We start from the raw sequence: 10,927 nt of genomic DNA on the forward strand, positions 1-10,927 counted from the left end.
TCCTTTTAGAATGGAAAATAAATGTTTTTATGCAACAAGTGTTAGTGCATCGAACCGATTTAAATTCTCTAATCCAACCGCATAGCTCCGAATGCTTTCAAACTAATGCGTATCATACCTGCATGGTATCAATCCGTGTGTCTAGATACAGTTGAAGTCGGAAGTTTACATACACCTTTAGCCAAATACATTTAAACTCCGTTTTTCACAATTCCTGACATTTAATCCTAGTAAAAAATTCCCTGTCTTAGGTCTGTTAGGATCACCACTTTTATTTTAAGAATGTGAGATGTCAAAATAATACCAAAGAGAACATACACTCAATTAGTATTTGGTAGCATTGCCTTGAAATTGTTCAACTTGGGTCAAATGTTTCAGGTAGCCTTCCACAAGCTTCCCACAATATGTTGGATGAATTTTGGTCCATTCCTCCTGACAGAGCTGGTGTAACTGAGTCAGGTTTGTTGGCCTCCTTGCTCGCACACGCTTTTTCAGTTCTGCCCACAAATTTTCAATAGTATTGAGGTCAGGGCTTTGTGATGGCCACTCAAATACCTTGACTTTGTTGTCCTTAAGCCATTTTGCCACAACTTTGGAAGTATGCTTGGGGTCATTGTCCATTTGGAAGACCCATTTGCGACCAAGCATTAACTTCCTGACTGGTGTTTTGAGATGGTGCTTCAATATATCCACATCATTTTCTTCCTCATGATGCCATCTATTTTGTGAAGTGCACCAGTCCCTCCTGCAGCAAAGCACCCTCACAACATGATGCTGCCACCCCCGTGCTTCGCGGTTGGGATGGTGTTCTTCGGCTTGCAAGCCTCCCCCTTTTTCCTACAAACATAACGATGGTCATTATGGCCAAACAGTTCTATTTTTTTGTTTCATCAGACCAGAGGACATTTCTCCAAAAAGTACGATCTTTGTCCCCGTGTGCAGTTTCAACCGTAGTCTGGCTTTTTTATGGTGGTTTTGGAGCAGTGGCTTCTTCCTTGCTGAGCGGCCTTTCAGGTTATGTCGAAATAGGACTCATTTTACTGTCGCTATAGATAATTTTGTACCTGTTTCCTCCAGCATCCTCACAAGGTTCTTTGCTGCTGTTCTGAGATTGACTTGCACTTTTCGCACCGAAGTGCATTCATCTCTAGGAGACGGAACACGTCTCCTTTCTGAGTGGTATAACGGCTGCGTGGTCCCATGGAGTTTATACTTGCGTACTATTGTTTGTACAGATGAACGTGGTACCTTCAGGCATTTGGAAATTGCTCCCAAGGGTGAACCAGACTTGTGGAGGTCTACAATTTTTGGCTGATTTTTCTTTGGATTTTCCCATCATGTCAAGCAAAGAGGCACTGAGTTTGAAGGTAGGCCTTGAAATACATCCACAGGTACACCTCCAATTGACTCAAATGATGTCAATTAGCCTATCAGAAGCTTCTAAAGCCATGACATAATTTCCAGGATTTTTTTCAAGCTGTTTAAAGGCACAGTCAATTTAGTGTATGTTAAATTCTGACCCACTGGAATTGTGATACAGTGAAATAATCTGTCTGTAAACAATTGTTGGAAAAATGACTTGTCATGCACAAAGTGGATGTCCTAACCGACTTGCCAAAACTATAGTTTGTTAACAAGAAATTTGTGGAGTGGTTGAAAAAACGAGTTTTGACTCCGACCCGTGTATGTAAACTTCCGACTTCAACTGTACGTATCGTTCCTGTGTGGTATCAGTCCGTGTGTCTAAATACGTATTGAATCATCTTGAAAGGGAAAGAAGCAGATCCCTAGCACACACACACGATTCATTCTCATTTTGTAGCAGAATTGTCATTGATAGAAATATGTTTTGTTTGTTTGTAGAAGTCCAGACAGTCGGCCTATGAGAACGAGGAGGATCTCTCTGTGAAGTACAACAACAACTCTGGTATGTCATCAGCACTAGGGTTTAAATGGAGCGTGGATATTCTCCTGCTGAGTGCTCAAACAGAAATGTATTATTAGCTATTTATTATTAGACTAAAACGTAAACTGTGTTTTTCAATGTGGCTAAAGCATGCTCTAGTGGAGGCTGCAAGGTAATAACAGTACTGCTAGGCATTCCAACCCTGTTCCTGGAGAGCTACCCTCCTATAGGTTAACTCCAACCCTGTTCCTGAAATGCTACCCTCCTGTAGGTTTTAACGCCAACCCTGTTCCTGGAGAGATACCCTCCTATAGGTTAACGCCAACCCTGTTCCTGGAGAGCTACCCTCCTATAGGTTAACGCCAACCCTGTTCCTGGAGAGCTACCCTCCTATAGGTTAATGCCAACCCTAATCAAGCACACCTGATTCTAATAATTAACTGGTTGATAAACTGAATCAGGTTAGTTACAACTGGGGTTGGAGTTAAATCCTACAGGAGGGTAGCTCTCCAGGAACAGGGTTGGAGAGACCCCTGACTTAGATAGTTATATAGTACTATAGTTTTGGATTTTAACACTGACATTAGAAAATGTCCATACACATGGTGACATAACAGCTTTGTTTACCCTGGCAACACTGACATGGCAACACTGTTTACGATGCAATGCTTCTACTGACTGGCTGGCTGGTGGACTGGCTGGCTGACTGACTCTCATTGGCTGGTGGACTGGCTGGCTGACTGACTCTCATTGGCTGACAGACTGGCTGGCTGACTGACTCTCGCTGGCTGGGCTGACAGACAGACTGGCTGGGCTGACAGACAGACTGGCTGGCTGGGCTGACAGACAGACTGGCTGGCTGGGCTGACAGACAGACTGGCTGGCTGGGCTGACAGACAGACTGGCTGGCTGGCTGGGCTGACAGACAGACTGGCTGGCTGGCTGGGCTGACAGACAGACTGGCTGGCTGGCTGGGCTGACAGACAGACTGGCTGGCTGGCTGGGCTGACAGACAGACTGGCTGGCTGGCTGGGCTGACAGACAGACTGGCTGGCTGGCTGGGCTGACAGACAGACTGGCTGGCTGGCTGGGCTGACAGACAGACTGGCTGGCTGGCTGGGCTGACAGACAGACTGGCTGGCTGGCTGGGCTGACAGACAGACTGGCTGGCTGGCTGGCTGGGCTGACAGACAGACAGACTGGCTGGCTGACTGGCTGGGCTGACAGACAGACAGACTGGCTGGCTGGCTGGCTGGGCTGACAGACAGACAGACTGGCTGGCTGGCTGGCTGGGCTGACAGACAGACTGGCTGGCTGGCTGGCTGGGCTGACAGACAGACTGGCTGGCTGGCTGGCTGGGCTGACAGACAGACTGGCTGGCTGGCTGGCTGGGCTGACAGACAGACTGGCTGGCTGGCTGGCTGGGCTGACAGACAGACTGGCTGGCTGGCTGGCTGGCTGGGCTGACAGACAGACTGGCTGGCTGGCTGGCTGGCTGGGCTGACTGATTGGTTGTCTATCTTCCTGTGTTTAGGTTCAGGAGCCAGCTCCCCACCGACCTCTCCCTCCTCCCCCACCCCTCCTCACACTACAGGTAGGTACCAACTATATTAGCATGAAGATATGCAGCTTTCAGTAACTAATCGGCCTGTTATTTTTAACAGTGTTTTCCACTAGCGCCGGCTGGCGGCTAATCGGCCTGTTACGCACTCATTTTCAGTCGGATACATTTTCCACTTCGTATTAAATAGGCTACTTTTCATTTAAATGTTTTCTATTTACTCGTCCATTGAGCCTTCTCCCATTTTTTTTTAGAATGAACCATATGCATCTTCTAGCGATTTGATAGGACAAGGCGCCTGCCAGTCACAAAGCCATGACAGGGAAACGCAGCAGAGAGGAAGTGGCAAAGCGAGAGGTTTCACTCTCACCAAATTCTGTCCGATGCGTTTCTAGGAGCTTATTGTAGGCTATTTACTGTCTTTTAATTGACAACTGAACAGCAAGTGTTGACTAGTTTTTATAAAAGGTGTTGAATTAACAGAATAAAATCAATCTATGATAAATCCGTTTGCCATAAATCATTCCAATGTGAATCATACAGTGCCTTCAGAAAGTATTTACACTCCTTGACATCTTCCACAAAGTGGGATTAAAATGGTTGACAAAAATTACAATTAATCCATCTACACAAAATAATTCTAACATTTGTAAAAAATAAAATAAAAAAAAACATTTATTTAATTAAAATAAAACACTATCTTGATTAGATGATAAGTATTGAACCTCTGAAGTCGATACATGTTAGAATCACCTTTGGCAGCCGTGACAGCTGTGAGTCTTTCTGGGTAAGTCTCTGAGAGCTGTGAGTCTTTCTGGGTAAGTCTCTGAGAGCTGTGAGTCTTTCTGGGTAAGTCTCTGAGAGCTGTGAGTCTTTCTGGGTAAGTCTCTGAGAGCTGTGAGTCTTTCTGGGTAAGTCTCTGAGAGCTGTGAGTCTTTCTGGGTAAGTCTCTGAGAGCTGTGAGTCTTTCTGGGTAAGTCTCTGAGAGCTGTGAGTCTTTCTGGGTAAGTCTCTCAGAGCTTTGCACAGCTGGATTGTACAAGATTAGCTTATTATTATTATTTATTTGTTTGTTCTTCAAGCTCTGTCAAATTGGTTATTAATAATTTGCTAGACAGCTTCCAAGACTATAACTCTATGGTAGATACCAGACCCTCAGGTTTAGACTATAACTCTATGGTAGATATCAGACCCTCAGGTTTAGACTATAACTCTATGGTAGATACCAGACCCTCAGGTTCAGACTATAACTCTATGGTAGATACCAGACCCTCAGGTTCAGACTATAACTCTATGGTAGATACCAGACTATAACTCTATGGTAGATACCAGACTATAACTCTATGGTAGATATCAGACCCTCAGGTTCAGACTATAACTCTACGGTAGATACCAGACTATAACTCTATGGTAGATATCAGACCCTCAGGTTCAGACTATAACTCTACGGTAGATACCAGACTATAACTCTATGGTAGATACCAGACTATAACTCTATGGTAGATATCAGACCCTCAGGTTCAGACTATAACTCTACGGTAGATACCAGACTATAACTCTATGGTAGATACCAGACCCTCAGGTTCAGACTATAACTCTACGGTAGATACCAGACCCTCAGGTTCAGACTATAACTCTACGGTAGATATCAGACCCTCAGGTTCAGACTATAACTCTATGGTAGATACCAGACCCTCAGGTTCAGACTATAACTCTATGGTAGATACCAGACCCTCAGGTTCAGACTATAACTCTACGGTAGATACCAGACCCTCAGGTTCAGACTATAACTCTATGGTAGATACCAGACCCTCAGGTTCACACAGACTATAACTCTGTTAAAACCGTCAGCACCCTGCCCATTATGATACTGATGGAAGTAATAGTTCCTCCTCAGTGATGTGCTTGTGAGGTCTGTGTTGTGTTTTTGTAACCATGTCTTAGCAGTGTTTTTCCGTATGCTGGGGCTCCCCCTGGTGGTAAGACAGAGACATTCTAATGGTAATAGAGAATAGATCGTCCGTAGTATGAGGTTAGACGGAGCACTGGTACAGAGGTTGAGAGAGGCAGTTTTGAGACTTAAAAAAAAAAAAGGATTTCATGATGTCTTGAGTTGTATCCAAGAGTATGATCATGTTATTGCCTGTGATTTTTATAAGGAAGATTGTATTTGTATGCATGCATATTGGTGTAATAATTTTTGTTCAACAACCATACTGTATATTAGACTAGTAAGGCTATTACTTTTTAGCTAGTTACAATTTAATTTAATTTTTAATGATGTTGTCCTCATATCATCATGTGATTTACTATTGTAGATGGACCATCTGAGTAGTTATTCTGGTCATACTTTGTTTATTTATTTATTTTCCTTCTTGTTTTCATACCTTTTCATTCATTTTCCACTCCAGATAATCTGTAATCACACCATACTGTAAATAATGAACATTTTGGTTTTGATTTAACAGTAGTGTGTTGATTGTACTCCTTTAAGGTACTGATGACCAATAACAGTAATTAACCTGCCTCTCTTTTCCTCCCTTTGCTGTCTGTCTGCCAAGTAGAGCATGCACCATTTTGAACATGTGTGGGGTAAAGTAATTCAATAATGATTCCTACATGGTTTTTAAAGCTGTAGTCGACCCTGAATCGCAGCAAGTACACTACAATACAGTAATCTGTACTACTGTAGTTAGGCTTGTCTCCATAGTAGACGTATGGAATGACACTGCTCAGAGAAAACGAGATGAAACTAATACTAATGGAAACACACATTGTTTTGCAGGATCCTCATATCTTAATTATGGAAATATTTTAGAGCTTTATACTATAGAACCTATTCTAGATGACAATCCTTAACAGAGTAAATTACAAATCCAACGCGATTATATCAGTTTTATAATAGTGGGGGGGCGTCCGTTTGGAAATGGCTGGGGTGGGGGGGGGTCGTCCGTTTAGAAATGCCGTTGGGGGGGGGGGGGTCGTCTGTTTGGTAGTGACTGGGCGGGTCGTCTGTTTGGTAGTGACTGGGGGGGTCGTCTGTTTGGTAGTGACTGGGGGGGTCGTCTGTTTGGTAGTGACTGGGGGGGGTCGTCTGTTTGGTAGTGACTGGGGGGGTCGTCTGTTTGGTAGTGACTGGGGGGGGGGTCGTCTGTTTGGAAATGGCTGGGGGGGGTCGTCATTTTGGTAGTGGCTGGGGGGGGGGTCGTCATTTTGGTAGTGGCTGGGGGGGGGTCGTCTGTTTGGAAATTGCTGGGGGGGGTCGTCTGTTTGGAAATTGCTGGGGGGGGTCGTCTGTTTGGAAATGGCTGGGGGGGCGTCGTCTGTTTGGGAGTGGCGTGGGGCGAGGTGTTTAACTTCTCTAACACCAACCTTCAGATTTCTGCTCACTAAAACATCAAATATTAGTAGTTACAATTTGATAAAAGATTTTATTTCATCTCCTTTGCTTGCTTGGTAAAAGGGTGTCTGCAACTTTAAAACGTCACAATCTGCAATGATCAAAACAGTAACGTTTATTCCTTTTTTTTAAGGGGGGATATTTATTTTTCACCATTTTGATATTGTCCACCTCCCAACAACATGTTTTTTGCTCAGATAACCCTTGCAGACTCAAACACTGTTTGAAGCTCAAGCGTAACATTGTAGATTGTGATTCCTGTGGTGGTGGTTTAATTGATGAGATTGGAAACACTGTTACAGAAAACATTTATATTGATGTGTTCTTATACATCAGACTACCACTCAATGTTCTAACAGTTGATTTTCTTGTTGATGCAGGAGTTGCCCCTCCTCCTCCTCCTCCTCCTCTACCTCCAAGTGATAACCCTGGCCAGTCCCACGCCCCTCCTCATCCTCCTCTCCCTGGGTCAGATCCTCCTCCTGCCAACGGTGTGGGGCGTGGTGCCCTCCTCACCTCCATCACATCATTCAGTATAGGCAAACTGAAGAAAGCGGTGACCGTCGACCGCAGCATCCGACGCTCTGAAGTGGATCGCTCTTCCTTCTCGTCCTGACCCTGTGGTCTCAGTCACCCTTAAAGGTTACCTGTCGTCCTGACCCTGTGGTCCCAGTCACCCCTAAAGGTTACCTGTCGTCCTGACCCTGTGGTCTCAGTCACCCCTGAAGGTTACCTGTCGTCCCAGTCACCCCTGAAGGTTACCTGTCGTCCTGACCCTGTCGTCCCAGTCACCCCTGAAGGTTACCTGTCGTCCTGACCCTGTGGTCTGTCACCCCTAAAGGTTACCTGTCGTCCTGACCCTGTGGTCTGTCACCCCTAAAGGTTACCTGTCGTCCTGACCCTGTGGTCCCAGTCACCCCTAAAGGTTACCTGTCGTCCCAGTCACCCCTGAAGGTTACCTCTCGTCCTGACCCTGTCGTCCCAGTCACCCCTGAAGGTTACCTCTCGTCCTGACCCTGTCGTCCCAGTCACCCCTGAAGGTTACCTCTCGTCCTGACCCTGTCGTCCCAGTCACCCCTAAAGGTTACCTGTCGTCCTGACCCTGTCGTCCCAGTCACCCCTAAAGGTTACCTCTCGTCCTGACCCTGTGGTCCCAGTCACCCCTAAAGGTTACCTGTCGTCCTGACCCTGTGGTCCCAGTCACCCCTAAAGGTTACCTGTCGTCCCAGTCACCCCTAAAGGTTACCTGTCGTCCCAGTCACCCCTGAAGGTTACCTCTCGTCCTGACCCTGTGGTCCCAGTCACCCCTAAAGGTTACCTGTCGTCCCAGTCACCCCTAAAGGTTACCTGTCGTCCCAGTCACCCCTGAAGGTTACCTCTCGTCCTGACCCTGTGGTCCCAGTCACCCCTAAAGGTTACCTGTGGTCCCAGTCACCCCTAAAGGTTACCTGTGGTCCCAGTCACCCCTAAAGGTTACCTGTGGTCCCAGTCACCCCTAAAGGTTACCTCACCCCTAAAGGTTACCTGTGGTCCCAGTCACCCCTAAAGGTTACCTGTCGTCCTGCTCAATCACTTTTTTGCTCCTTCAGTTTTTTTGCTTCTAAATTTAGTTTCCGCCCGATGAGTTGACCGCCAGCCCCGCCCCTTAAGATTTGAGGTAGGGGCCGGGGCATCAACTCCTTTCCAATATGGCCGCCTGGTTGGTTCTCCCTTTAGCACAAAAATGACTGGTCAGTGGACTATACAGGTGGATTAAAGATGAGGTGGCATCAGCCAAGTCTGGTCTCTATCTGGAAGACTGTAGTGAATGACTTGTGATTTCAGTGGAGCGTTTCTTCTTATTTACAGCGAAGTGACTTGAATGGAACGTACAAGCAACTGTGAGGGAAGTGATTCAGAAAGTAAGCACATGAACCACAGGTGTTTCAGAGGGACTGGGATTCTGACCTGACATCCACCAACCAACAGCATTTCATCACAGTGAGACGACTATGAAAGAACTGTCCGTGTCATCGCAGTGAGACGACTATGAAAGAACTGTCCGTGTCATCGCAGTGAGACGACTATGAAAGAACTGTCCGTGTCATCGCAGTGAGACGACTATGAAAGAACTGTCCGTGTCATCGCAGTGAGACGACTATGAAAGAACTGTCCGTGTCATCGCAGTGAGACGACTATGAAAGAACTGTCCGTGTCATCGCAGTGAGACGACTATGAAAGAACTGTCCGTGTCATCGCAGTGAGACGACTATGAAAGAACTGTCCGTGTCATCGCAGTGAGACGACTATGAAAGAACTGTCCGTGTCATCGCAGTGAGACGACTATGAAAGAACTGTCCGTGTCATCGCAGTGAGACGACTATGAAAGAACTGTCCGTGTCATCGCAGTGAGACGACTATGAAAGAACTGTCTGTCTGTATTATGTTTATTGAATCTGTATTCTTTTTACCTTTTGTTTTCTTGGAATGAATGGAAGGAGATGTGATGCTGTTGGACTGTCTGTGTTGCTTATGTCTATGTGCCACATTCATCTCTGTGCCTGCGTCAATATATGGCTTGCGTCCCAAATGGCATCCCATTTCCTATATAGTGCACTACTTAGTAGTAGTCTGCTATATAGGGGATAGGGTGCCATTTTCAAATGCGCACATAGATACAAAAAAAACAAACAATGGACGCTGCAAGGATTAAAACCTCAGATTACCCATTGTTTAGTAAATGAGGACCGGCGGAAATCTGTCATCATTCAGTATGTCAAATAATTAACCCAAATGATGACATGCTGTACTTACTGGTATTAATCAGTAACAGTATACAATTTAAGATTCAAATACCTTTTTAAAAAAATATATAGTTTTGCTTTTTCCTCTCCAAAATAGCAGTGTAAAAGATGTTGAAGGATCGACTATTTCTCTGCTGCACTTTACCGATAGGGAGGGGTTTTCTCTACGATCCAGGATTGACACACAACTGTGAGCAGTTTACTGGGAGAATGTATTTAAAAATGGATTCTGGTGTTTACAAGAAATAAACCTAATACTGAAATGAGTTAACTAGCTAATCTGTTATTGATCCATCATAATCTATACCTCTGCTACATCCAACCACTGTCAGAGGAACTGAAGGGACAGTACACCCTCAATCTGTCTGAAAAGCAAAGTTACAATCTGCAGAACTGTCTGAAATGCGTTGTCTTGTCAACATTACAAGATTAACCTGTTTTGAAGATTGATACATTGGCACACTCAGGACAATTACTAATTGGCTGCATTTGCACAGGTAGCCCAATTTATCTTTTGCCAATAATTGGTCTTTTGGCCAATCAGATCATATCCTTTGCCAATAATTTGGCAAAAGATAAGAACTGTGCTGCCTGTGTAAACACAGCCATCGAGTTTCATATTATCTCTGCTTATTGTTACCAGCTCTTTACATCACTAACAGAGGGGTGTGCACTTGTATGTAACAATACCCAGAATACATTTCCCCCTCATTATGTAATTTTATCCAATTCCACCTCTGTTTTTTTCCAGTTCAGGGGGTCATCTAAGTGAGGCTTCAGTATGACATGTTTATTTGGCAGCCGTTTCTCCAATAAGAATGCTCCATAGTTTATGTAATTAATAATGCTGTTTAGTTTTTATAATTAAGTCTATCATCATCGCTGCCTGCCAACCTTTCTGATTTGCACTGTTGACTATGGAGTTTAAGTAAATACTATACCACCTTTTGGCAGCATGGATTAACAACTAGGTGACAGAAAAACAAAAAGATTTTATGATTTGAAGATGACTGCACTTTAAGATGAAGTTACTAATATTTTCTAAACCCTTTTTTGGGGGGTTTGAGGTGGTGGGGGGGTTGTATGAAACCATCTATTGTCTGTCTGCTGCATTAAAACATAAAAAATTCATAACTGTTTGGGGTTTGTATGTTTGACCCTGCACAGCTGTGTCGAAAAGAAAAAAAAAATTACAATGTTATCTACTTTGCCGTATTATACTTATTTTATTAAAATCATGGACTGAAATGTGTGGTTTGTTGAACTCTTTGCTCTGT

At 44.6% G+C, this 10,927-nt stretch overlaps 1 protein-coding gene across 17 annotated transcripts in view; it reads left to right on the plus strand.

Moving 5' to 3' along the window:
- pxk (PX domain containing serine/threonine kinase) overlaps window positions 1-10,898 on the plus strand; it is a 41,581-nt gene extending 30,683 nt beyond the window's left edge. Inside the window, exons 15-19 of one of the 17 annotated variants that reach the window (XM_029692763.1) lie at window positions 1,864-1,927; window positions 3,441-3,500; window positions 7,248-7,624; window positions 7,750-8,368; window positions 8,416-10,898. In XM_029692763.1, coding sequence (XP_029548623.1) covers window positions 1,864-1,927; window positions 3,441-3,500; window positions 7,248-7,483 — 360 coding nt within the window. In that variant the 3' untranslated portion in view covers window positions 7,484-7,624; window positions 7,750-8,368; window positions 8,416-10,898. The other 16 variants (XM_029692766.1, XM_029692764.1, XM_029692765.1 and 13 more) reach the window with 16 other exon arrangements.
- The last annotated feature ends 29 nt before the right edge of the window (window positions 10,899-10,927 follow it).

Source organism: Salmo trutta, chromosome 16 (assembly GCF_901001165.1).
Source record: "Salmo trutta chromosome 16, fSalTru1.1, whole genome shotgun sequence".
In the NCBI taxonomy this organism is placed as follows: domain Eukaryota; kingdom Metazoa; phylum Chordata; class Actinopteri; order Salmoniformes; family Salmonidae; genus Salmo; species Salmo trutta.